This window comes from Stylophora pistillata, chromosome 10, assembly GCF_964205215.1.
Source record: "Stylophora pistillata chromosome 10, jaStyPist1.2, whole genome shotgun sequence".
NCBI classification, from domain to species: Eukaryota; Metazoa; Cnidaria; class Anthozoa; order Scleractinia; family Pocilloporidae; genus Stylophora; species Stylophora pistillata.
The window spans coordinates 12,227,547-12,254,547 of record NC_142528.1 but is presented as its reverse complement, the minus strand read 5'-3'; the positions used below and the strand labels follow the sequence as shown (position 1 = coordinate 12,254,547).

Here is a 27,001-nt window from a genome sequence, read left to right as displayed (position 1 = left end):
ATTTTTCCATTTCTTTTTATTGTGATAATTTTTCGCGTAGTAATTACTGTGTTTGTTTATATGTGCCATCACGCCCTATATAAATCTATTTAAGGAATTTGTAAGTCATTGTATTACAACTGATGAAGGTCTCGGACCGAAACGTATTTTATGAAACTTTCTTAGACTTTTTATTTGAGTATATGTCTTTCTTAGCTCGAAGTTGTCCGTCCTCGTGTACTACAATACTATATATATATATATAAATATATATATATATATATAAATATATATATATATATAAATATATATATATATATATATATATATATATATATATATATATAAAGGGATAAGTTTGAGATGCTATCCTGAAGGAACCACACATCCGTTAGCTTAATAACAACGAAATTACCATAAGTTAGAGGGGAGAGTAAACAAAACGATCATACTGAAAGCTTTACGGAACCAAGGCACTATTCCGGCTATGGAAATGGTTTCTAGTCTTTTTTTCATGTTAATTTGGGCTATTTTTGCGTTTTCTGCTGATTTGCAACTCTTGAATCGAAAACCTCCATCAGCGTTTTTTTTTGTTTTTTGTTTTTTTTTTTTTTAGAAATAACCCACATTAGCCTGCTTTAAAATCCAAAGGCGTCCTATCTTTCAGTTTCGATCAACTATTAGGGAATTAAAACTTTCCCCATCCACTCAGATGAAGCTAAACAAACACATATGGGAGTAAATCCACGTAGATATTAGAGAGATGTAGGAACGTTTTAGCTGTCATCTTAATTATATGGAGATTAGCCAATAAGCAATTAGAAGGTGAACAATACAATTTTGTCTCTAGATGTGTGGCAAGTTTTTTTTTTTTTTCAGCAAAAGTCTTCCAGTCCCGCCACGAAAGTGAGCTTGTAGCATTCTCCACCTTGTCAATCAACATGTAACCTACGAGCTATTCGGTAACGATCTCGTCAGCCAAGCAGAAAGCGTAATTATGATCAGAGTTTCTGCAGAACAATTTAAAAAAGCACTGACCCGCGTGTAATCCTTTAAACAGAGATATACTTATCTTTATGTTTTTCATTTTTTTCAGGCTATGCTATCTCCCTCCTGCAATCAGTGTCTAAGAAGGAGGAAAGGTATTAAAAACTACTAAGTCGAATAAATATTGTAATAATACAATGTTTTTGTCTGTCACTTGTGACTATTATTAATATGCGGGAATAAGGCTAACTTAAAGAAATGAAGAGATTGTTATTTCAGACAAAACTGCTTTCGTATCTTTGGTTAAGCCAAGAGAGTAAACAGTAACGATGGGAAAAATATGCCAAAATGACATCGATGATTGGATTGAAAGAGATAAGAAAGCTGTACGTACATTCAGTTGAATCTGCTGTCTTCTAAAATCATTTACAACTTGTTCTCATTCCTAAGTTGTAAGCAAGTCAGTCCAAATGTTTCCGTGGTTTTTCGTCGAAAGAAGGAGAAACACCTGTTTTATTCAAAGTAAGAGCCTTTTTGTATTAAAATTCTTTTCTTTTTTTTTTTCAGACCTTGTAAGACGTCGACGGCGCTCTCTTGGTGGTAAGTCTGTCCGAATCTGCTTTGTCACACAACGAGCATCGTTGTGATGTGATAACTTGAACAGTTTGTAAAAATTCCAAAAACAATTTTAAACTTCAGCTTAGTCAGGAAAATATCCCTAAGTTCTCTTGAAGCTAAGGTTAAGAATAACCACAGTTTTCTTTTAAACGACAATCGGCACTGGTTAAAACCCTGCAACGAGCTTTTCAAAGAATTAAATCTAGCGCAAGTCACTGATTTCGATTAACTAGGCTCAGGATGAAAGAGATATTTCTTCGTCGCAGGCTGTGTAAGCTCAGTGGTTGTGGGAGAAGCGGCAAAGCCCACGAGACCTGAGCGGGCTAGTGAACCAAGCCTGCAAAGTGTCTGAGGGGTCTGGCACTAGGATGTTCTCTTGTCGGATCGCTCTTTCTCAGTACACCAATGAGTCGGTTGTTTTTTGTACTTAAGGTTATCTTTTATTTTAGATTGTCCGAGCAGGGCGGATGATATTTCACCTGGACCTGAAAAACAGCTTGCGTCCAATGTGGCAGTAAAATTTGGACAGTATGATAACACAGACAACTGGTACGCGGACGTATCTTGGAGTCCAATTAATGGTGTGTAACTGGTTGTTGTTTGTCCTTTATCATACCAAACAACACATGCTGCAAAAACGAGGAAATAAACTAACAGAAGCAACAAACACAAAAAAGGAACAACAATTATGAGTCTTAGTCCCTGAACGCGAAGATCCATTTATTATAGCGAGGCTGTGTAACTTCGCATGTGGCTTTTATCAACCTAATCAGTGTACCAGAAAGTTGCTCAAAAAGTGGGGTTGTTACCAGTACATAAATATTTACACCAAGTTAGCTATAGATCTCATATATGACACTGTTGACAAAATTAAGGGTTTTAATAAAACTCTGGGCTAAATTGAAGGTAGTTAAGAACCCGATTTTGATTAGCAATGGCTTAGTGGTGTTTTGATCTCTGGTATTAGTATGAGGTATTTCTCAAAGCTATCTCAATTTCTTGGAGTGAAAGGTATTAGAACGTGCAAGAGCGCGGGGAAAAGGTGCTATTCGAAGACCAATTAATAATGATTTGAAAACTACGAGTATGATGTATTCAGCATAGAAAATCGGTAGTTGTCGTCTGCAAATTATTACAAGGCAAAAAATTAGTGTTTTGCTTGAAATTACACATATGCATAGCCACTAAGACTTTTCAACCCGAAACAGCTTTATTCCTCGAGTGATATATTTCTCACAATTTCGCTCTAAACTTGCCGAAAATTTTGGTGGTCGAAATAATTGTCTTGCTTGTTCTTAATTAAAATGATACTCTCTCTAATACTTTGTTCTAAATTCATAGATTCAAGTGGCTTTTTAAAAGGCTATTCGGTTCGTTACTTGTCAGTTGACAGTCAAGTACTTTGTGCTCAGGTGCCAAAGGTAAGAAAAGGGGTCTCATTGCTAGTCCTTTCCATAAGATGTTTGAGTGATCTGGTTGAATGGTATTATGTAAACAGCTAAAATAGGTAAACACAGTACAATTTGTGGCTATTCCTCTAAAGACGGAATGGAGAATATCTGCATGAGAAGCCTAAGATTTATATCGCGATTAAAGGGATGTATGTAAAACATTAACCACCCTCCTCGATTTTAGTAACCAAAAAGTAAAATAATCGTTCGAAAACTGTCTTTACATGTGGTGAACATGAACTGTGGACGTTTCCTTTTTAAAACTAGTCAATAGCCTGAATGTGAAAGTAGTACCACAGTTCGTAGCCTGCCAGCAAGCGTGCGCAATATACCTGTGACTGAGTATTTCTTCGCCTGTCAACAAGAGGTCTGGTAACTCATTATTAGTGTTAGAACTCCAGCAGCTCGAGGCCTCACACCTGCTTGCGACCGGCGAGGAAATGCCCGTGCCGAAGTACTAGTAGTGACAGCCTGCTCGCAATTCGCAAAAACTCTTGAAACGCATTGCCAAGAAAATGAAAAAAAAAAAAAAAAGAATGGGGGGAGGAGGGACAGGACTTTTTACGTCACAGGTAAGCAGCCAGGCCAATTAGCAAGTTAAATCTTCAGTGTGCGAGTTTTCAGTTTAAAGACACTTTTTTTACAATTAGGTTACTTTAAATTATACGATACAATCACCGCCTTGATCTCATATGTTCTTGGTACCAGCGGTAATGAAAGTTTTGTGGTTTCTGTGACATATATACTTCTCCTTTCAACTCCCTCGGTCTGATTGGTAATTCTCCTTTTCAGCTGTGAAGCATATTCATTTACTTTTGTCGTACCTTTCTCCTTTTATCATGTTTTTAGAGCCAAACGTCTCTCAGAATAAATGTGTCTCGTTATGGCTATAATCAGGAGGAGCCTATTTACTTAGTGGTAAGTTCAAGGAGCGAATCACAGATCTCCTTAGGTTTTAATCTCTTTGTTTTAGTGTCGGTTTTTGCTCTTACGTTTCTGAACGCACTGACATGTCGCTTCACTGACTTAAACACGAAGGCGCGCTATATAAGGAAGTCTTCCCTGGGAAGACCTAGGCTCATTTGTCACTCACCGTTGACGTGTGCGGGTCAAATTCAAATGCTGGTAGACGAACAAAAGGAGCTAATGAGATATCTATTGTTTACTTCCACCAGCATGGTGGCATGAGGTAACGTGCGAACCACCTACTTCGATCTCAAATTTACCGCCACAAATAAAGAGAAAGGAAATACAAATCTCAAAAATTCTTGTATTGTGATGAAGACATAAAACAATTTTGAAGAATGCGCCCGCTGTTCACTGCTTTGGAGTAGCTGTAGCTCAAGCTGACTTGACTCTAAGAGTTCTACATCACCCGACGGTTGATTGACAAATGGTCCAGTGGGGCATAAGGCTCCTTTTATAGCGCGCCTACGTGTTTAATATACTGGTCCATCTATCCCTTCTCGCGTGCATGCCAATATGCTTTTATGCACACATACATGCAGAAACGCTTGCATGCATGTATTCATTATTCCATTTAATTTTTCATTTACGGTATTAAATTTCTTGTGCATCTTTTCGTTCGTCCTTCGGTCCGTTGTTTGTTAACTCCCTCATTGCTTGGTTCTTTTATTAATTGATTAATTCATTCAAATTCCCTCATTTTGTTTTGGAAGGTTGTAAGCTTACCCACTAGTTTGACCAGTATTACAATGGTGTCATTCTCGAATGATAAAGCCGGTAAGTTCTATTAATTTGAAATAACGAAGAACGATGAGAAAATAAACTGTCTCAAAAATAAGGTAATGGCTTTAACGGGTGATGGTTAAAACTTTGGCCATTTTATGGCTTACGGCAAACTACAAATGATACAGAATGACACCCTGTACAAGGAAAGATTTCCTCGGTTAACTTTTTATACGACTAACAGTTATGATCTGGCAATTTTTTAGGCCTAACGGATAATGGTTACCGCAATGAGACCGTCTAAACAGAGTATAAAATATGGTAGCTATTAAGTTCCATTATAACCTCTTCCATCAAGCGTGGGATAAAGGAAAAAATCAGTTCTCCATGAGGACTTCAGACTTTCAGATTGAGTCAGTACGGTAAAAGTTAAGAGGGTTTGAACCTCCTAACAATTCAAAGCATGAAGTGGAGGGGGATGCCGTCCCCATCACAGTACTCCTTTTTTTTCAGTTAAATAAAGCCATTTTTTACTATGTTAACACGATAAATACCATAAGTAGAGTTAGAATATTTCTCTTTGGTGACTACTTACTTGGCCTCATGAAGATACTTTCAGTATCCACCTGACCTTGAGATCCATCTTAAATCGCATTTCAGCTACATCGTCAACATCGCCACCACCATCGCAAACTACAACACCAGTTGTAGTACCAACGAAATCATCGACAGCCGCAAAAGTATCAACAGCTGGAAAAGTATCAACACCAAGGACAACAACAAACGGTGAGGCGCTGATCTTTTAAAAACAAGTTTATCGTTAGTTCGGCTTGCCTGTTACATCAGTTGTAATAACAACAAAATCATCCACAGCCATCAAAGTATCAACAACCGAAAAAGAATCAACACCAAGGACAACAACAAACGGTGAGGCTCTGATCTTTTAAAAGCAATTTTATCTTTAGTTCGGCTTGCCTGTTACATCAGTTGTAATAACAACAAAATCATCCACAACCGCCAAAGTATCAACAACCGAAAAAGAATCAACACCAAGGACAACAACAAACGGTGAGGCTCTGATCTTTTAAAAGCAATTTTATCTTTAGTTCGGCTTGCCTGTTATATCAGTTGTAATAACAACAAAATCATCCACAGCCACCAAAGTATCAACAACCGAAAAAGAATCAACACCAAGGACAACAACAAACGGTGAGGCTCTGATCTTTTAAAAGCAATTTTATCTTTAGTTCGGCTTGCCTGTTACATCAGTTGTAATAACAACAAAATCATCCACAACTGCCAAAGTATCAACAACCGAAAAAGAATCAACACCAAGGACAACAACAAACGGTGAGGTGCTGATCTTTCCAAAGCAAGTTTATCGTTAGTTCGGCTTGCCTGTTACATTTCTTCGAACTTTTTCATCACACGAGCACTGGAACTTTGGTAGGACAGAGCCTGGCCTTTGTGTGGTTTATTATAACTAACGTCTTGACGGACCACTTATTCATTACCGCTGTAGGGCGGGGGTGGGGGAGGAGAGGTGAGAAGGATTTTTGGGGGAGGTTCACATGGTTTCCAGGGGGAACGTCGTCGCCAACAGAATGTAAAGAAGAGACCATAGAAATTGACTGTTGATTAACTGCCAATGAGAAGAGTTAAAAGAATATGACACAGCCTCATAGGATATCAGGTAAATTTTAAAGCTACAACCAAAATCCTCCGAGCCCGCTAAGCGACAAATAATGACTGATCCCCAAATTATTTCGGCGTCGACTGAGTGCAGGGAGAGTATATGCCGGGGTTCAGGGATATATTCTGTGAACGATTGAGTAGATACTCATGGGGGCTGTGACGACTTATTTATCACCCATTCCTTGGACTAAGTTTAGCGTCATCTTGCAGACACTACCAGTAAGTTACTCAAATATTCATGTGACAAGTGAGAAGGAAAGATATTATCACAATGGACTTCCTAAAATTTTTCAAAAACACTTTGAGGCACTTTTTTGTTAAATTTGTTACTATTTTTGAGAACTGGTGCTGAACTGTTATGGTAACAAAAATCACTCATTTTTAATCAGGCTTTGACATAACCTTGAAATATGTGTCCATTTCCGTTGGTGCCATAGCTGGTGTCTTGGCAGTAGTACTGGCTGCTGTTTGCCATAAACAATTTATTAGAATCTGTCTACAACACTGGAAATCTGAAAATGGCCGTCCATCTAATGGTTTGTATTTGTTTTTCAATACAGATTACCAATAATATCTCTTAGAGGGGCGACCAACTCAGTAGATCCTCTTTCACTACTTCAGTCGAATGTGTCCTTCTTAGTAGACTTGAGCTTTTAGATTTTCTTGAACTTTGAGACAATTTCTTTATTACCAAAAACAGCACACATGGTCAAACTATTTTGTGAGTAGTTATAAATAATATATGATAGAAAAGGGTTAGCCTTCATAAGCTGTGTTTGGTAAATTGTAAATCTTGAAAATGCCTCGGATTCATTTACGTGTGAAGGCTGCCCAAATTTTTTAATAGTTTTAATATTTCACATTTTTATCCTCGTCGGTAACACTTACAGTTCTGGGAATCTACAGTTTTTTTTGCATAAAAACTCCTTCGCGCGTTAACAATTTTGTCGTTCATCATTTTCAGATCCTGGACCTGAAAATTATGAGTACGATGTATTCATGATTTTTAATTGTGATGACTATACATGGGTGGAGGAAAGGCTTCTACTTCTCCTTGAACGACAGCATCAGTTAAGATGCCGAATCCACCACAGAGACTTCAGAGCTGGTGGTATGATTTATGATCTGATGTCGGATAGCGTTTACAGAAGTTATAAAAATATAGTAGTTTACTCGTGGAACTTTTTGAATAGTAGATTTTGCGGGTATGAACTAAATCTAGCAAAGCAAAGGCTTCTCAGCAGAAATGACGATAGTCTAGTTATTATAAGAATTGATGACGCAGATTTAGGATTGCTACCCGAAGATTTGCAAACAAGAAGTGTGATCGACTATGGCAGTGATCGTGAAAGAACCCACTGGAAAAGAAAGCTCCTTGAATTCCTCGGGGTTCCTCACAGATACAGCCATCTGAGAAGCACAGAAAACAATGATACCGAAGTATCCGTGTTAGAACCAGTCAACGAAGTAGTTATCGAGAATTGATACAATTGCGAACATGGAGCATCAACCCACTCTCACGAACAACAATGTAATGACATTTATTTCATTTTGGAAGCTATGTGAACCTTTGCTGGTTCTCAACACAGCTTTGATTGACAAATCTAAAACTATAAAAATCTTTGCAATCGCTTACCCTTGGCCAGACGTTTCTTAGCGCTGGAATTCACGAAGCTGCAGTTAACTGCGTTCTGATCGGAAAATTGGCCCTTGGAATCAAAACGAGTTGGTTATCATTCGAACTGACTCAACACTTCTCAACCGTGCCACTCAAGTGAGACACTGGGTGAAGAGAGAACTCATGCCATCAGTACTGAGTGCGACTTTACATTTTCACCACCGGAATACAGTATCAGCTCTTCTGCAAACTAAATCAACTTATTTAAATAAAATGGATTTATTAGATAACTAACTAAATAAATGTGTTTCGTTTGGAATCATCAAGGTTCGGTTTTCCGGTTATTAATATTGGCAACATTCCCCTTATTATGCACTCTGTCTTGAATGTCAGCTGACTTTCTTATCCCCCACAATTATTTGGAAATGTATGACATTCCCCTCGGCAAACAACAGGGAGATGACAGAGATTTGTTGACTTACGTCCCCTTTCTTGAATTTCCCCGAGAAAAATGAATAGGAAAGTTCTGTGAGAGCACTTAACGTTCGTTTCAGCAGTATACTATGTCTGAGTATAGTGCTTGAAATAGTAATAAAAAACAAAAAACAAAAAATACAAAAAAAGAATGAAACAATTTCATTTAACGTTGAAAATAATGTGAAAAGTGACAGATTTATCCAGGCGTGAAATTTAGACGAACCGAAACAACAAGTCTTAGTGCTGTTTAAATCTGCATCACAAAACAGCAAGTCGAGACGAATCGACCTTGATTTATGGAGCTGTTTAGCTTCTCTACTCAAGACGACGTGCGTTGCTTCTTGGTGGACGCGCCCTTTACCCAGTGTGGCTAGTCTTTTAAGAGTAACAATAGACTCCATGCTTGCAAAAACCATTGTAGTTGCTTTAGGAGCGCTCATTATCGTAGGAGCATTTATCGAATGTTTGGATCATAGCATACATAAGGCAGCAAGGTGCCTTCGAGCCTGCGGCTCGGACGAACAGAAAACTTTGACAAAGCGAGATCAGGTGGGTTATCTCTTTCTCTTCTATTTATATCGAAATTTCCATGTTTTGGTGCAACTCCGCCGTTGGCTGAGAACGCAACATTTTCAAAGTAATGGACTTTAACCGCGAAATCCGCTTGAATGTTCGAGGTAGAGTTGTGGCTGCCGCAAATTTCTAATATTTGTATACAAGCAAAATAATTGATGAACTAAATTGTGAGCAATTGATATTCGACAACAATTACCGTTATGATATCAAAATATCCAGGACTTTTGCCTTTGCGAATTGGACTTAAGAAATCGACCGTAGACGATTTCGTACTGGAGGCCTTTGTTTAATTTAAAGTGTGGCAAGGAAAATATTTCATAAATGTCACTAATTTTCGATTTAGCTGCAAGACATGGTGATGTAAAAGAAATTGAGAGAATGATCTCCCTTGCAAAACTAGCTAAAAAAAAAGATTCAACATGGTTTGCTTGATTATACATATTACAGGTCAATGAAGTCAATGTAGCACCAGGTGATAACTGCTATATTGCACAATCACGTCGCTCTGAGTTTTTTAATATGCTTTTCCCTTATGATTGTGCAATGAAAGACCTTTGTTTTCGCTTTGTTACTTGGAGTACAATTTTTGTTACGTGATTGCTTTATTTTAAAAATATATTTTCGCTGACTGGGCATATAATTATATCTATTCATACTAATTTGCAAAGTACAGAGCTACATTCAAGTAGCATTCAAGCAAACTAATTTTCGATGGACGTGAAATCAAGATGTGGACCGTGATGAATTTATCCTATCTCCCTCTCTTTCGAAGTTTCTTTGGAGTTGGACTAAAATCTTTAATACCTGAGAAATCGTTCTTGCGTTAATGATTGCAAATTAGCGAAAACGTTTTATTCGTGTTCCTTCGTGCATTTCCGTAGTTCTCTTCGGTCTTTGTTTATTGCCCTGGAGGCAATTATGAGCCTCTTGTGAAATCTGACTAAACTTGAAATTACAGCAAGGTTAACTGAAGGAATTGCGAAACGAAGTGTGTCCCGAAATATATATTTTAATGAAGTTAGCACCACTGAAATACTTTCAGTCTCGGGGTCTCTAGGTTGTCTTGGAATTAAGATAACATTTATAGAGTTAGTGATCAATTACGTTATAGGAAGCAAACCGGATTATTAAGAGCTAACTGTTTGTTTGTACTGGCAAGAGTAAAAACGAAAGGAGAATAAATTAGCGTTCGACCACAAAATATTCTCGTACAATTTATTTTTTTTGTCCCTTCCAGGGACATTAGCTTGGAAAATATTCTTAACCTGTGAAAATTGTTGGGGCAGGCTAAATTTAAGGACTGATTTTTAAAAATTTTCTTTCTTTCGCTTTTCATGATCGTCATATTAGAATTGACATTAACACTGACATCGAAAAAAAAAAATAAGTAAAAAAAAAAAAAAAGAACGAAGAAAAAAAGAAGCCTGTGCCAGGCGATAAACACGAAATCATTTGATCTACCGAAATCAATAGATTGCAGTCATCAATTCAACGATACATCAGGTTTGGACCAGAGACTGAAACAATTCCGGTTCAAGCCAATGTTTGCATGTTGGGCACCGCCCGCACAAAGGAAAATATGCCGTCAATTTCGATCTTAAGGTGGCTCACAATAGTTTTTAGGTTTTCTAGCACTTTTACATTTGAGGGATTCAATAAAACAAAATAATAATTTTTCTTACACTTTCTTGGTAACTGTTACTAGCTCAATCACCACGCAGCTAGAACCCAGTCCTAAAACTATTGTGAGCCGCCTTAAACGCTCTTTGTGAACGTCACGCGATCTGGGGTTCAAGAGCGCATGCGTGTGGGAAAGGCATTAGTTTGTTATCGTGTTATCAGTTTTCTTTTTTTTTTTCTTTTGTGTTAATTGTATTTTCAGTCTTTTGCGGTCAGTTTATTGAAACAGAATATTTTTCGCCTCAAGCTGCCACGAGTAAGACTAATTACGGTTTTATTATAATAACAAAGCAGAAAGAATTTAAACAACGCTTGATACGTGACAAGTAAACAATTGTGGTCAACAACATGCAAATAATTTCTTTCTTCATTCGATTCTTTTTGTAACAGTCAAGGTTAGCCTATTGAAAAGCAGTTAATCTTTACCAAATGTGCATTAGAACCACGAGTTTGATGATACTCTACCTCGTAAATTTTGATTGGAAAAGTAAGACTAGTTTTGATTTGTGACAATTGGGAGTTTCGGTTTTGCGGTTTTTATGCTAAAAAGAACTTCGGTTTTTCGGTTTTGATATTCATTACGATTTGCGTATTTTCCGCTTTTTAGCCTTTGGTTTTCAGCTTTCGTTAAAAATACTGATGGATTTTCGGATTTGGTGTCTGAGTTGGTTTTCGGTTTTTCCCGCATTGCTTCTTTGCAATTGGTTACGTTACTTATGTTAACATATTTAGTATTCTTATCTCTTAGTTTTTAGGGTTTGTTCCTTGTCCTAGAGGGGACAGTAAACAACACGATCGTATTGAAAGCATTATATATGGAACAAAGGCACTATTCCTACGGAAATGATTACTAGTCTTTAATCTATGTTAATTTGGAATGGCTATTTTTGCGTTTTCTGCTTGATTTGAAACTTTTGAATTGAAAGCCTCTATCAATGTTTTTGTTTTTGTTTTTTTTTTTTTAGAAATAACCACATTAGCCTGCTTTATAATCCAAAGGTCGTCCTATTTTTCAGTTCAATCAATTAGAGTGAATTAAAGCTTTCTCCATCCAGCTGATGGAGCTAAACAAACACATATTGGAGTAAATCCATGAAATGCAGGTTAAGGACGAAGATAAGATTTATCGATGTAAATTCATATATGAAGTCGAATTTTAGTCACGCAGATATCACAGAAATGTAGGAGCGTTTTGAGCTGTCATCTTAATTATATGGAGATAGGTAATAAACAAATAAAGGGTGAACAATACAATTTTGTCTCTAGATGTACGACTTATGTTTTTTATTTTTTCAGCAAAAATCTTCCAGTTATCCTCGAAAGTGAACTTGTAACGTTCTCCACCTTGTCAATCAACATGCACGTATGAAGTATTCGGTAACGATCTCGTCAGCCAAGCAGAAAGCGTAGTTATGATCAGAGTTTCTGCAGAGTTCTGTCGATTAAAACAACGATTTTTCTTTTTCATAGTTATAATCAACACATCTGTCGACAAAAATAGGTCATAACGTCTTAATCCAACCCCTCCAGGTTTTTCGTCTTGTTTTCAAAAAATTGTGGCAGACGAATTGTGGTTTGTCACAATCATCTTAATTACAATTTTAAAAGCTTTGACATACATAATAATAATGATAAATAATCGACTTTATTTAAAGAGGGTATACACATAACAGCTTGCGCTGATAAACCAGAGGCCCTCAAAACTAAAGTTAGTAAGTAATACATTCTAAGCCATAGAGATTAAAAATAGAACTAACCAGTCGAACAATGTAACTATTCAAAGATTATGAATACAATAAAACTAGATTATAATACAGCTTCAAAAGAATCAATGTCTCTATAAGAATTTATAAAATAATTCATCAAATCATTCCTAAAAGAGGAGATGCTACGTTGTTTCCCAAGCTCATTTGGAAGACTATTCCATAACTTAATAATTTGGATATATCAACAAAGTTGAAATGGTAAATTGGCCACCGTATTGATTACAAAAGCTGACGTTTCGAGCGTTAGCCCTTCGTCGGAGCGTTAAGGGCTAACGCTCGAAACGTCAGCTTTTGTAATCATTACGGTGGCCAATTTACCATTTCAACTTTGTTGATATGTCCAAATTATTTCGTTACTCCCACCGACGCAGCCCCAAACAGTTTCTTTCGAAACTATCAGCCTTTATTCCATAACTTAATACTACTAACTTGGAAAGACCTTCCTACCTCAGTAGTATTTCGATACTTGGGACAGATTAGGTTATACTGGCCATGCCTGGTCTCTCTACCATGCAGGGAGTGATTTGTAGTTAAACTACTTTCAATATACGTGGGGGATTCCCCATGCAGTGCCTTATAGATTAACACGCATTTTCTTATCTTGGCTTCATCATAGACTGGGACCCAATTTAGTTTCTTAAAATTTTTCACAGTTCTTGATCTGATACCTGTACCTAATATTACACGCGCTGCACGTTTCTGCAACCGAAACACTCTCATGAGACCTTCCTTAGAACAATAGGTCCAAACTATAGTGCCATACATCATGACCGACTTAATAAGGGCATTATAGAAGAGTAATCTTTCCTCAATGGGTAAATAAGTACACAACTTTTTCAATAGGCCAAGTTTTTTGCTAAGCTTCTTACAAAGTTTATCTACATGTTCCTTAAAAGTTAGTTCTTGATCAATTGTAACCCCAAGCAGTTTCTGATGTATAACTTGCTCGATAGCTGTTCCATTTGCTTGCAACTTCAAACTAGGGTCAGCTACACGTGACTTGAGACGCATGCCAGTTACAGAATAGAATTGGTTTTCCCGGCATTTAAGACCATGCGATTTTGAGTAGACCATGTGCAAAGACTGTCAATGTCCTCCTGAAGTTTTGCTTCAACTGCCGTTGTCCCCAGAGTACAATGAGCACTTGAGGAAAAGGTAGTATCATCGGCATAAACATCCACAGTAGAGTTTGAGATCACTTGTGGGAGGTCATTGATGAAAGTCAGAAACAGCAAGGAGCCCAAAATACTTCCTTGTGACATGGGTGTAATCCTTTAAAAAGAAATATATTTATCTCTATGGTTTTTATTTTTTTCAGACCAGATTATCTCCCTCCTGCAATCAGTGTCTAAGAAGGAGGAAAGGTATCTGATACTTACTAAGTTGAAAAAATAATGTAATAATACAATGTTTTCGTCTATCACATGTGACTACTTTTGATACCCAGAAATAAAGCTATCATAAAGAAATACGAGATTGTTATTTCAGAAAAAAAAATTGCTTTCGTACCTTTGGTTAAGAAATCAAGGGAATGATGATTAACGCAAGAATGAACAGTAACGACGGGAGATATATACCAAATTGACATTGACGATTGAAAATGAAAAGCATCCAAGATTGGATTAAAACAGTAGTTCTAAGAAAGCTGTACATTCAGTTAAATCTGCTGTCTGCTAAAATCATTTACAGCTTCTTCTCATACCTAAGTTATAAGCAAGTCAGTCTTAAAGTTCCTGTGGTTTTCCTTCGAAAGAAGAAGAAACTCTTTTATTCAAAAGGAAAGGCCTTTTTGTATCTGAATTCGTTTTATTTCTTTTTTTCAGACCTTGAAAAACGTCGACGGCGTTCTCTTGGAGGTAAGTCTGTCTGATATCTGCTTTGTCTCGCAACGAGCATTGTTATGACGTGAGAACTCAAACAGTTTGTAGAAATTCCCAAAAAAATTTAAAATTCCATTCAGCCAGGAAAATATCCCCAAGTTCTCTTCAAGCTAAGGTTAAGAATAAGGTTAGTTTTCTTTTAAGCTAAAAACGACAGTCGGCATTAGCTATGAATCCTGCAACGAGCTTTTCAGAGAATTAAATTTAGCGCGCCTGATTTTGATTAACTTGGCTCAGGAGGAAGGGATATTTCTTCGTCGCAGGCTGTGTAAGCTGGTTGTGGGGCGTGGGGCGAGCGGCGAAGCCCGCGAGACCTGAGCAGGCTTGTGAACCAAGCCTGCAAGGTGTCTGTGAAGGGTCTGGCACTAAGACGTTCTCCTGACAGGATCGCTGTTTCTCAATACGTCAGTTGTTTTTTGTACTTAAGGTTATCTTTTATTTTAGGGTGTCCTAGCAGGGCAGATGAGAGTTCGCCTGCACCTGAAAAACAGCTTGCATCCAATGTGGCCGTAAAATTTGGACAGTATGATAACACAGACAACTGGTATGCAGACGTATCTTGGAGTCCAATTAATGGTGTGTAACTGGTTGTTGTCTGTCCTTTATCATACCAAACAACACATACAGCAAAAACGAGGGAAAAAACTAACAGAAGCAAACATACAAAAAGGCGAAAAACAATTATGAGCCTTGGCCCCTGAACTCTAAGATCCATTTATTATAGCGGGGCCGTGTAACTTCGCATGTGGTTTTTGTCAACCTAATCAGCGTACCAGAAAATTGCTAAAAAAGTGGGGTTGTTACCAGTAGATATATATTTACACAAAGTTAGCTATAGATCTCATATATGTCACTGTTGACAAAATTAAGTGTTTTACTAAAACTCTTGGATAAATTGAAGGTAGTTGAGAACCCGCTTTTGATTAGCAATGGGCGAGTGGTGTTTTGATCTCTGGTATTAGTATGAGGTATTTCTCAAAGCTATCTCAATTTCTTGGAGTGAAAGGTATTAGAACGTGCAATAGCGCGGGGAAAAGGTGCTATTCGAAGACCGGTTCAGTTAATAATGATTTGAAAACCACAAATATGATGTACTTCATCATAGTAAATCGGCAGTTGTCGTCTGCGGCAAATTATCACAAGGCAAAAAATTGATGGTTTGTTTGAAATTACGCATACGCATAGCCACTAAGACTTTTCAACCCCAAACAGCTTTATTCCCCTAGTGATATATTTCTCAAAATTTTGCTCTAAGCTTGCTAACAATTTTGGTAGTCTGAATAATTGTCCTGCTTGTTCTTAATTTAAATGATACTCTCACTAATACTTTGTTCTAAATTCATAGATTCAAGTGGCTTTTTAAAAGGCTATTCGGTTCGTTACTTGTCAGTTGACAGTGAAGTACTTTGTACTCAGGTACCAAAGGTAAGAAAAGGGGTCTCATTGCCAGCTCTTTCCATAAGATATTTGAGTGATCTGGTCGAATGGTATTATGTAAACTGCTAAAATAGGTAAACACAGTACAATTTGCGGCTATTCCTGTAAAGACCGAATGGAGAATATCTGAATGAGAAGCCTAGGATTTATATCCGCAATTAAAAGGATGTATGTAAAACATTAACCACTCTCCTCGATTTTAGTAGTCAAAGAGTAAAATAATCGTTCGAAAACTGTCTTAAAATGTGGTGAGCATGGACTGCGGACGCTGCCTTTATAAAAGTATTCAATAACCTGAATGCGAATGTAGTACCACAGTTCGTAGCCTGCAAGCAAGCCTGCGCAATATGCCTGTGACTGAGCATTTCTTCGCCCGTCAACAAGAGGTCTGGTAACTCATTATCAGTGTTAGAACTCCAGCAGCTCGAGGCCTCACACCTGCTCGCGGCAGGCGAGAAAATGCCCGTGCTGAACTACTACTAGTGACAGCCTGCTCGCAATTCGCAAAAACTCTTGCGCATTGCCAAGAAAATGAAAAAAAAAAAGAGAAGGGGGGAGGAGGGACAGGACATTTTTTTACATCACAGGTAAGCAGCCAGGCCAATTAGCAAGTTAAATCTTCGGTGTGCGAGCCTTTAGCTAAAAGACACTTTTTTTTAATATAAATGTTACTTTTAAGGAGGCTGGATGTAGTTTTTCTCTTTTCTGATGGAACTTGGATATTTAAACTAAAATTACGAAGCTTAGCTTTAACGAATCGCGATCACATTTTCCCCTGAAATAAAGATATTATTGAAGAATTAGTTTGTTGTAAATATATTGAAAAATTCGTTGCTATGGCAACGTCGCTGGCTTGCAATGCTGGGTCCAAAATTAGACTTGACTTGAATTTTCTTAAAAACTGGACGGTAAATTTATTTTAGATTTTGCATGCGTCCTTTGACTGTCTTGGTCTACTTGATTGTTGAGTTTAAAAAATTCTGTCAGAAAGTTTAAGGAAAAGAGGCCTCTTTTAGGATTCATCGTTAACTTTTTTCCCTCTGACAGAATTTTTTAGAATTTTTGTAAAACACGCACAGAGCCTTTCAAAGTTAACGTGCAAAAAGTAAAAAAAATTCACCGAGCGGAAACTGAAATACGTAAGTCTAAAGTTTCAAATTTGGAAAATTTCGACTCGACAAGATGGGAAATTGCGCATGCGCAACATTTGTGTCACGCCACGTCACTTGCCATGGACGCCACGGGGTTTTAAAGGTCTTCTTCGCCGAACGTCCTTCACGCTCTTCTAAAGAGGTTTATTTTGCCAAGAGAGGTTCACCTTCTGGGTGGATTGCGCCTGGAAATGGCTGCTGCTCTATTTTCCTTCAAAGTGCTGGATTATTCTGTGCAAAGTATCGGGATGTTTTGTTCCTCTTGGAGCTGATCGACGCGATGTGGTTGGCGATTTGCTAAGAATGGAGACCAGTGCTTCCTTCCAACCGTTGTTGTAAAGATCTTTTAAGTCATCGTAACACAGACCGCTTTCTGCAATTTCTGAATGATTTTTTCTTTGACGAGGAGCTCGTTATCGCCTTGTGAATAGAGCTTGTCTTCGAAAGTTTACATGCGTTCGTGGCGTCCGTCAAGAAAGTCCATGTAAACGAAAGCGAAGGAGGCGGATTTCACATGCTGTTGTTTACAATGTCAGCGTTTGTTAGCTGCAACGGGGATTGAAAGAGGACACAGTGGAGGGTACGTACATCTTCCAAAGCATCGTGTGCGTTGAAATCTTCATAAAAAAACAGCTTGATACACAGAAGGGAGATTGCTTTTACATGGTTTTCCGTCAGGATTAAGAAGAGCGTTTAGCGAGTGTTTTGATGAGTTTAATGCTAGAATCGGCGAGAAACACTTTCTTCGACGAAAATGTTTCTTTATTTGAATTTCCAGCACATTGTCGGAGTGTAGGAGTGTCGAACACAGAAGAATTATGGCCAATTAAAACGGTGTGACAATGCGTACTGCTGGAAAGGAAAGTGGTAAAAGATTGAAGACATTCGCTCAGGAGTGTACTGGAACATTCTCTTTGGGCAAAGTTCTCTCGCCATTCACAGTTTTTGAAAGTGACTTGTTTACGCGAGAAGCGTACCTGCTGATATTGCATGTAGGTAGCACCTATTTAGTGTTCCGGAAACCAGCCACGATATGAGAAAATAGCTTCGACGATCACGATCGTGTTTTCGGCCGGATTCACGCGTATTTTCGTCACTTCGCTTTCCGTTTTTGAAACACTCTACGAATAAAGTTAGAAGAAAGTGTAGGTAGCCTACCTAGAGGCGTAAAACAAAGTCTACTAGGCAGATGAAAAAATGATTCTGGCCTAAGCGCGGCGGCCATGTTTGTTTGTTTGTGTTTTTTTTTTTTTTTGCAACTTTTAAAAGTCCCGGGAAATTAGAACCCAGTCTGCGCGCGCCAAGAAACTATGTCCAGCCTCGTTAAATTTTACGATACAATGACCTCCCTGATATCATATGTTCTTGGTACCTGCGGTGATGAAAATTTTGTGGTTTCTGTGACATATATACTTCTCCTATCAACTCCCTCGGTCTGATTCGTAATTCTCCTTTTCTGCTGTGAAGCAAATTCATTGACTTTTGTCGTACCTTTCTCCTTTTATCGTGTTTTTAGAGCCAAACGTCTCTCAGAATAAATTTGTCTCGTTATGGCTATAATCAGGAGGAGCCTATTCACTTACTGGTGAGTTCTAGAGGCGAAATGCAGATCTCCTGTTGTTTTAATATCTTTTTGTTTCAGTGTGGTTTTTTGTTCTTACGTTTCTAAACGCACTGCTATGTCACTTCACTGACTTAATATTCGGATCCATCTATCTCTTCTTGCCTGCTTGCCGATGTGCTTATACGTGCATGCATACATGCCTGCATGCATTCACTTATTATTCCATTTAATTTTTCGTTTATCGATTTATTTGTTTATCTTTTCATTCGTCCGTCGGTCCCTTCGTTCGTTGACTCCTCCATTCGTTATTCATTCATTCATTCGTTCATTCACTCATTCATTCAAATTCTCTCTCCCTTTTTTTTTTTTTTTGAAGGTTCAAAGCTTCCCAACTAATAAGACCAGTATCGGGTTGATACCATTCTGGAACGATAAAAGTAGGTTCTATGACGCTGAAATAATGAAGAAGGATGAGTTAATAGATGATCTCAGTGAGGTGATGGACTTATTTGTAACGGCTGATGATTAAAATTTTGGCCATTCTACAGCTTACGGCAAACCAAAAATAAAACAAAATGATAGTCTGTACAAGGAAACATTTTCACGATTAATTGTTTAATTATACGACTACTTTTTTAAAATCTGGACATTTTTACGCCTAATGGATAATGATTACCCCACTGAGATCCCCTAAATAAAGTATAAAAAAATATCATAATGGTAATTATTAAGCTCCCTCACAACCTTTTCCATCGAGCGTGGGACAAAACAAAAAAAAAATCAGTTCTCCAAGAGGACTTCAGACATTCAGTTTGAGTCAGCAGTTAACGGTAGGTTTCAACCTCCTAACAATTCAAAGCGAGAAGTAGAAGGGGATGCCGTCCCCATTTTAGTACTTCTCCTTTTTTTTTTTAGTTGAATGGAGCCATTTCTTACTATATTAACACGATACAAACTATGAGTAGAATATGTTAAGGATATTTCTCGGATCGCTCTTTCTCAGTATACCATTGAGGTGGTTGTTTTTTGTACTTAAGGTTACCTTTTATTTTAGGGTGTCTTAGCAGGGCGGATGAGAGTTCACCGACACCTGTAAAACAACTTGCATCCAATGTGGCCGTAAAATTTGGACAGTATGATAACACAGAAAACTGGTATGCGGACGTATCTTGGAGTCCAATTGATGGTGTGTAACTAGGTTGTTGTCTGTCCTTTATTATACCAAACAACACATATAGCGAAAAACAAACAGAAAAAACTAACAGAAGCAAATAAACAAAAAAGCAAAACTCAATTATGAGTCGTAGCCCTTGAACGCGAGAATCCATTTATTAAAGCAAGACCGCTTAACTTTGTACGCGGTTTTTATTAATCTAATCAGTGCACCAGAAAATTGCTCAAAAAATGGGGTGTTTGCCAGTGGATAAATATTTACACCAAGTTGGCTCTACGATCTCATGTATGACACTGTTGAAAAAAAAAATAAGCGTTTTATTAAAACTGGGCTAAATTGAAGATAGTTTAGAACCCGTTTTGATTGGCAATGGCTACGTGGTGTTTTGATCTCGGGTATTAGTGTAAGGCGTTTTTCAAAGCAATCTCAATTTCTTGGAGTGAAATGTATGATAACGTGCAAAAGCGCTGGGGAAAAGTGATATTCGAGGACCGGTTAATAATGATTTGAAAACTACGAATATGATGTACTTCAGCGCAGAAAATCGATAGTAGCACGTCTGCAATTTATTAAAAGGCAAAAATTAATGGTTTGTTTGAAATTACACCTGTGCCCAGCCACTAAGACTTCTCAACTGGAAGCAACTTTGTTCTGTAAATGATGTTTCTCACAATTACGCTGTAAACTTGCTGAACATTCTGGTGGTCGGAATAATTGTCCTGCTCGTGCTTAAAACAATATTCTCTCTAATACTTTGTTTTAAATTCATAGATTCAAGTGGCTTTTTAAAAGGCTATTCGGTTCGTTACTTGTTTGACAGTGAAGTACTTTGTGATGAGGTGCCAAAGGTAAGAAAAGGAGTCTTATGGCTAGCTCTTTCCATAAGATATTTGAGAGATCTAGTCGAATGGTATTGTGTAAATATGTACGATTTGCGGCTATTGCTGTAAAGACTGAATGGAGGTTATCTGCTTGAGAAGCCTCAAGATTTATATGCGCTGCCACATAAGAATTTCCTCGCCTGCGGTAAAGGTTGAGGCTTTGATCAAAGTGAGCCTGCGATCGGTCTGGCAACTCATTACCAGTGTTAGAGCCCTGACAGCTTCAAGCCTCATCGACAAGAAAATAAAAAAAAAAAAAGTAAAAAAAAAAAGGGAGGGGAGGACTTTTTTAGGTCACAGGTAAGCAGCCAGGCCAATAAGCAAGATTTAAAACAACGGTATGCGAATTTTTAGCTCACTTTAAGACACCTTTTTTTAATGATAAGGCTACTTTTAAATTTTACGATACAATCACCGTCCTGATTTCATATGTTCTTGGTACCTGCAATGATGAAAATGATGTGGTTTCTCTGGCACACTTCTCCTTTTAACTTGTTCGGGCCCGGACCCACAGTGGGAGGATCTCACGCCCCCCCAGTGAGACTGGACTTATGACGGGACCACCCTACTGAGGACATTTTTGTTGCGTTACTATTATGGTATATAAAAACATGTGCTTTTCGCTTGAAGTTATTTTAGCAGTCTGAGCAAAATATTTTAGTAGTCGGAACAAAACATTTTAGTAGTCTAAACAGAACACAACTCCCTCGGTTTGATTGGTAATTCTTTTTTCCAGTTGTGAATCATATCTGTGAAGCACATATCAGAATATTAGGAAATGAACAAGCTTTGATAAGGACAAATTTCAAACGTTTCAAACGTTGACGTTTCTCCTTCTATTATGTTTTTAGAGCCAAACGTCTCTCAGAATAAATTTATCCCGTTATGGCTATAATCAGGAGAAGTCTCTTAATTTACTGGTGAGTTCAAAGAGCGAAAGGCAGATTTCCTGATGTTTTAAACTCTTTGTTTCTAAACACACTTGTTTCTAAAGGCACTGATACCATGAAACGGCACTTCATCTATCCCTTCTTGCATGCCTGCAGATGTGCTTTCATGCATACATGCATGCAGACACTCATTATTCCGTATAATTTTTCATTTAAAAATTTACATGTTTATCCTTACGCGCGTCCGTCCTTCGGTCCGTTCGTTCGTTAATTCCCCAATTCATTCGCTCTTTTATTCATTCATCTATTCATTCATTCAAATTCCCTCTTCTTGTTTTCCTCGAAGGTTGTAAGCTTTCCCACTAATTTGACCGGCGTTACAATGCTGTCATTCTTGAACGATAAAGGTAGGTTCTATCAATTTGAAATAACGAAGAACGATGAGTAAACAGAGGGTGTCAATGAGGTGATGGCTTTAACAGCTGAGGGTTCACATTTTGTCCCTTTTACGGCTTACGTCAAACCACACATGATACAAAATGACACCCTGTACAAGGAAAGATTTACACGGTTAACTGTTTATACGACTAACGGTGAAAATCTGGCAATTTCGTACGCTTAAAGGATAATGGTTACCACAATGAGACCGTCGGATCGAGTCAGCATTTTTACGGTAAAAGTTAAGATGGTTTAAAACTCCTAACAATTCAAAGCAAGAAGTGGAAGGGGATGCCGTTCCCATTACAGTACTCCTTTCTTTTTTTTTTTTTTTTCTCAATTGAATAAAGCCATTTTTTATTACATTAACACGATAAATACTATGAGTAGAGTATATTCGGATAATTCTCCTTGGTGACTACTTACTTGGCCTCTAGAAGATACTTTCAGCGTCCACCTAATCTCGAGGTCTATCCTAAATCACATTTCAGCTTCATCGTCAATGTCGCCACCACCATCACAAACTATAACATCTGTTGTATCAACAACGAAATCATCAACAGCGGCAAAAGTATCAACAACCGCAGAAGTATTAACATCCGCAAAAGTATCAACAACCGCAAAAGGATCAACAACCGCAAAAGTAGCAACAACTGCAAAAGGATCAACAACTGCAAAAGTAGCAACAACTGCAAAAGGATCAACAACTGCAAAAGTATCAAATGCTAGGACAACAACAAACGGTGAGGTGCTGATCTTTTAAAACCAAGATTATCTTTAGTTTGGTCTGCCTGTTACACGTCTTCGAACTTTTTCCTCACACGAACACTGGAACTTTGGTAGGACAGAGCCTGGCCTTTGTGTGGCTTATTATAACTAACTTCCCGATGGACCATCTGTTCATTACCGCCTGAGGAAAGGGGGGAGCTGTAAAGGATCTTGGGGGAGGATCACATGGTTTCCAGAGGGGGATGTCATCGCCAACAGAATATAAAAGGGAGACTGTGGAAATTGGGTGTTAATTAACTGCCAATGAGAAGAGTTAAAGGAATATTTGGGGCCGACCATTTAACTTTTGAGGGGGAGGGGGCGGGTAATTTCTGGTCATCAAGAAATTTTTTTCTAGCAATCTGCCGGGCAGGATACTTTTGTCCGTTCTAAATACTCTTTTTCTCTGTTATATTTGGGCTGCATGCAATTTTTTTTTCTTCCAACAAGCGCTTGCAGAAATTTTTTTTTAAAAATCACCCACCCCCCACTCCCCCTCAAGAGTTAAATGGTCTGCCCCTTACACAGCCTTATAGAATATCACGTAAATTTTAAAGCAACGACCAAAATCCTCCGGGCCCGCTAAACGGTAATTAATGACGGATCCCCAAGTAAATTATTTCAGCGTCGATTGAGTGGTGATTATATGCAGGGGTTCAGGGAAATATTCTGTGAATGATTGAGTTGATGTTCATGAGGGCTGTGCCCACTTTTCATCACCCCATCCCCGGACCAAATTCCAGAACAGCTACTATCACAATGTATTTCCAAAAATTTCTCGCAAACACTTTGAGGCCGTCCTGCCTTTTTTTTTTTTTTTTTTTTTTTTTTTCCAATTTGTTCATAGTACTCTTTTTATGAACTGGTTTTGAACTTGCTGTGATAACAAAAATCACTAATTTTTTTACCCAGGGTCTGACATAACCATGAAATATGTGACCATTTCCGTTGGTGCCGTAGCTGGTTTCTTGGCAGTTGTATTGGCTGCTGTCTCCCACAAAAGATTCATCAAAATCTGTGTACAGCACGGGAAATCCAAATATGGCCGTCCATCTAGTGGTTTGTATGCCTTTTAATAAAGAAATACTAACAATATCTCATAGAAGAGCGAAGGGCCCCCAAGTTTTGGATTCACGGTTCAGTTGCATAAGATATGTTTATAACCATTTATTTCACTTCTTCAGTCAGAATTGTCTTTCTTAGTAGACTTCAATTTTTAGATTTTCTTACCAAATACAACCAATGGTCGCATTATCTTTCGCATTATTATTTGCTGAGTGTTCATTGAAGCCATTGTATGATCGCATTCATGGCAACAAAGTAGAAACGAACAATCATGTACTATCGACACCACAAAACCTGGCACGTGTTTTGGGATGAATTGAAACCCCTTCTCCCAATAGTGGGCAACATTTTTTGTACGATTTCCCGCCTCCGTATAGATGTATACCAAGAAAGCCGCAATTCCCCAGCAAACACATCAGCCTGCTGACGTTAGTTCTAGGTCCTACCTGTGATTGAAATTCCGTGGGAGGTCTGGTTATGAGACTAGGTGTCAAGCTGGGTCGAGGGTCTAGATGGGGGGGGGGGGGGGGGTTCAAATATCAGTTGTCAGTTAAAATTTCGACCATTTGTCAGTTCTCAGTTACACTTTAGGAAATTTGTCGGTTCTTAGTAAAATGAATATTGATAAATAACTTGGCAAGCTAATTTTTACTTTCTGACCCTATTATTGGCTACTGAAAAAGGCATATATACAGCGTGAACTCGAAAATTAAGTCGAAAATTGATAAAATAAGAACTCCTTTTTCTCAATTCTGGAATGAAATAATTCCAAGATCTTCCAAGTGACTTTCAGTCTTTGTTTGAAGGGTGTTTAAGTAAGTTACAACTCTACTGCGCACAAACTTCTGTTTGCCCGTGCGCAACATTGAAACGTTCCTTTTCAACTACTTACCCGGTCAAAATGTTGGAAAGCAGATCGTCAGAAAGACGATCTTTCTTCCAAATGATATAACTTAATGTTTTGTTTTACAAAACGTCGATTGCGATTGGCTCCGATGAAATGATTGGAAAGGAATGTGCTTTTGTCTACTATTCAATTAGGTTATTATAGATATCTAATGTAAGAGTACCGTAGATATCCAAGCGAAAATGGGCACGAATGGGCTGCACGGATCTAAAACCCGTAATTAGGGTAATATCTATATCCGCTCGGTCAGAAAAGTTGTTTTCTGAGTCCGTGTCATATTAGTCTGTATATGTTCACATCTCAGCGACTGTCACTTCAACGATACAGTCCTCAACAAATTGGACATGTGTCACATTCCCAGACGCTTAAATGCCGTCTCCGAATCAATTTGATAAAAGCTTACAACAGCTTTTAAAATACAAGCTTTGACGGCCATCCTAAAGTTGACGATCGAGTTGGGTATCAAAGATCATATAACCGATATGTGACATATGACCTTGATGTGGAGGGTCCATGAAATAAATATTGACGAAATAGGATACTCCGGCGTACTTCTACTGATATGTAATAAAAAACGTACTTTCAATGGACAAAATTGATCAAATATATTTATTTTATAGACAGTTTTTAGGATATTTAGGGCGATCCAGTCTTTTGAGAGTTGTCAGTAAAAGCCCACCATAAATGTCAGTTGTCAGTTAGATTGTAGGTGATTTGTCAGTTAGAATTTGGCCATTTGTCAGTTGTCAGTTAACCCCATCCAGACCCTCTGGGGTCCCTTAGGTGAATCACCCTTGCTTTTGGAGTAAAACAATGGTTAGACTCCATATTATGACTCGGTTACTCTTTCATGTTGTGTGTGAAGCGTTTTTACCCTTCTTTTGAATAAACCCTGTAACTTGCGTCTAACAAGTTTTCGTTTTACTATTTTCAGATCACGAGCCTGAAAATCGTGAAGTGTTCATGATTTTTAACAGTGGTGATGGTAAATGGGTGGAAGAAAAGGCCGTACCTCTCATCGAAAAACAGCTTGGATTAAAGTGCCGAATACATTACAAAGACTTCAAAGCTGGTGGTATTATTTATGATATGATGTCGGAGAGCGTTTGCGAAAGTTATAAAAATGTAATAGTTTACTCAAGGAACTTTTTGAAAGGTCGGTATTGCCAATTTGAACTGGATCAAGCAAAACAAAGACTTCTCAGAGATGATGACGACAGTTTGGTCCTGATAAGAATAGATGACGTAGATTTAAGATTGCTGCCTAAAGATCTGCAAACAAGAAGTGTGATCGACTATGGCACTGAGTGTGAAAGACCTCATTGGGAAAGAAAACTCACTGAGTTTCTCAAGGCGCCCCACAAAAATAGGCATGAAAGCACAAAAAACAATGATACTGTAGTATCCTCGTTAGACGTCGACTCACACAAGGACATAGTTTTCGTATAGACAGTTCCAAATATAGAGGACAGACGACTTGCATTATATACTGATTTATTCAAATCAATGGATTGAAGTACTTCATGCCAAGGTGCTAAGTGGATAAGATCTCTGTACAGTTCTTTCAGTATCACGCAACTGAAACACAATCCTAGTTGAAATAGTCACAGTGCTGATAAGGGATAGCTGTTTTAGTATCATGACTCGAACATTTATTTACAATCCTCTGTGTGTCAAATTTGTAGACGATTCCACATTAGTTTTTATCGTCGGTGCCCACTTATTATCTCATTTTATTTGCCATTGTAAGGTTGAAAACAAAATATCAACTTTCGTGTTAGTCAGTGCAGTAAGTGGATAATATATGGTAACCATTGACCTTTAAATCATATCTGAAAAAAACTGAGGTGGGACCGAGCGACAGCGCATATTTTTGCAAGAAATTACTCACATTCGTTTCAGAGTTCTCAAAGTGGTGTTGTAGATTGTTAACCTACTTGGAGGAACGCACCTCATTGCTATACAAAGCGAAACACTTGGAAACGCCGCCCATCAAGAAGCAACGAGCACTATCTTTATGAACGGTACGAAAAACTGAGTTTCTCCTCTCTTTAACGTATATTACGTCATGATGAGGCTCGTGCGCGTGTGGGTTTGTACTGGGCCACAAACGGAAATACGAACGAGCAAACAAATAAAATGAAAACAAATCAGCAATTCAGAACAAAAAAACCAAATTGACAAGACCCTTTCCTTTTTCCCTCTCTCCAATTCTCCTTCCCAATTGAACTCATGTTCAAACGTAAGACGCGCTCACTCGTACCCTCATTCAACAAGCATTCGAGTAAGGATCCCATTGAGGTAAGGCGT

The 27,001-nt window shown here is 38.1% G+C and overlaps 2 protein-coding genes across 6 annotated transcripts in view; both read left to right on the top strand.

Annotated features, from left to right (window-relative positions):
- Positions 1-8,363, top strand: part of LOC111344655 (uncharacterized) — a 15,746-nt gene extending 7,383 nt beyond the window's left edge. The window contains exons 2-12 of one of the 4 annotated variants that reach the window (XM_088735766.1): positions 1,076-1,121; positions 1,534-1,566; positions 2,034-2,165; positions 2,926-3,005; positions 3,885-3,953; positions 4,715-4,778; positions 5,385-5,510; positions 5,598-5,651; positions 5,880-5,933; positions 6,857-6,955; positions 7,384-8,363. In XM_088735766.1, coding sequence (XP_088591892.1) covers positions 1,076-1,121; positions 1,534-1,566; positions 2,034-2,165; positions 2,926-3,005; positions 3,885-3,953; positions 4,715-4,778; positions 5,385-5,510; positions 5,598-5,651; positions 5,880-5,933; positions 6,857-6,955; positions 7,384-7,904 — 1,278 coding nt within the window. In that variant the 3' untranslated portion in view covers positions 7,905-8,363. Of the gene's footprint in view, positions 1-1,075; positions 1,122-1,533; positions 1,567-2,033; positions 2,166-2,925; positions 3,006-3,884; positions 3,954-4,714; positions 4,779-5,384; positions 5,511-5,597; positions 5,652-5,879; positions 5,934-6,808; positions 6,956-7,383 lie in introns of all 4 variants that reach the window. The other 3 variants (XM_088735765.1, XM_088735768.1, XM_088735767.1) reach the window with 3 other exon arrangements.
- Positions 8,364-8,744: 381 nt separating this feature from the next.
- LOC111343876 (uncharacterized) lies at positions 8,745-26,480 on the top strand. 2 transcript variants are annotated; one of them, XM_022951071.2, is made up of 14 exons: positions 8,745-9,063; positions 13,855-13,900; positions 14,360-14,392; positions 14,861-14,992; positions 15,762-15,841; positions 18,521-18,589; positions 18,945-19,005; positions 19,623-19,754; positions 20,514-20,590; positions 21,475-21,543; positions 21,860-21,920; positions 22,443-22,694; positions 23,632-23,778; positions 25,626-26,480. In XM_022951071.2, exons 1-14 carry the CDS (start codon positions 8,914-8,916, stop codon positions 26,138-26,140), a joined length of 1,824 nt encoding a protein of 607 aa, XP_022806806.2. In that variant the 5' UTR covers positions 8,745-8,913; the 3' UTR covers positions 26,141-26,480. The 2 variants fall into 2 exon arrangements, with proteins under 2 accessions (XP_022806806.2, XP_088591885.1); XM_088735759.1 differs by lacking the exons at positions 15,762-15,841; positions 18,521-18,589; positions 18,945-19,005; positions 19,623-19,754 and having other exon boundaries at positions 8,746-9,063.
- Positions 26,481-27,001: the final 521 nt, after the last annotated feature.

What these genes read in the sequence shown, in the direction of transcription:
- LOC111343876 (XM_022951071.2), top strand. Translation starts at nt 8,914, where the DNA reads ATGCTTGCAAAAACCATTGTAGTTGCTTTAGGAGCGCTCATTATCGTA. An exon ending in ACCATTCTGGAACGATAAAA is followed by an intron (nt 19,006 to 19,622) that starts GTAGGTTCTATG and finishes CTTTTATTTTAG; the next exon opens with GGTGTCTTAGCAGGGCGGAT. An exon ending in TGCTAGGACAACAACAAACG is followed by an intron (nt 22,695 to 23,631) that starts GTGAGGTGCTGA and finishes TTTTTTACCCAG; the next exon opens with GGTCTGACATAACCATGAAA.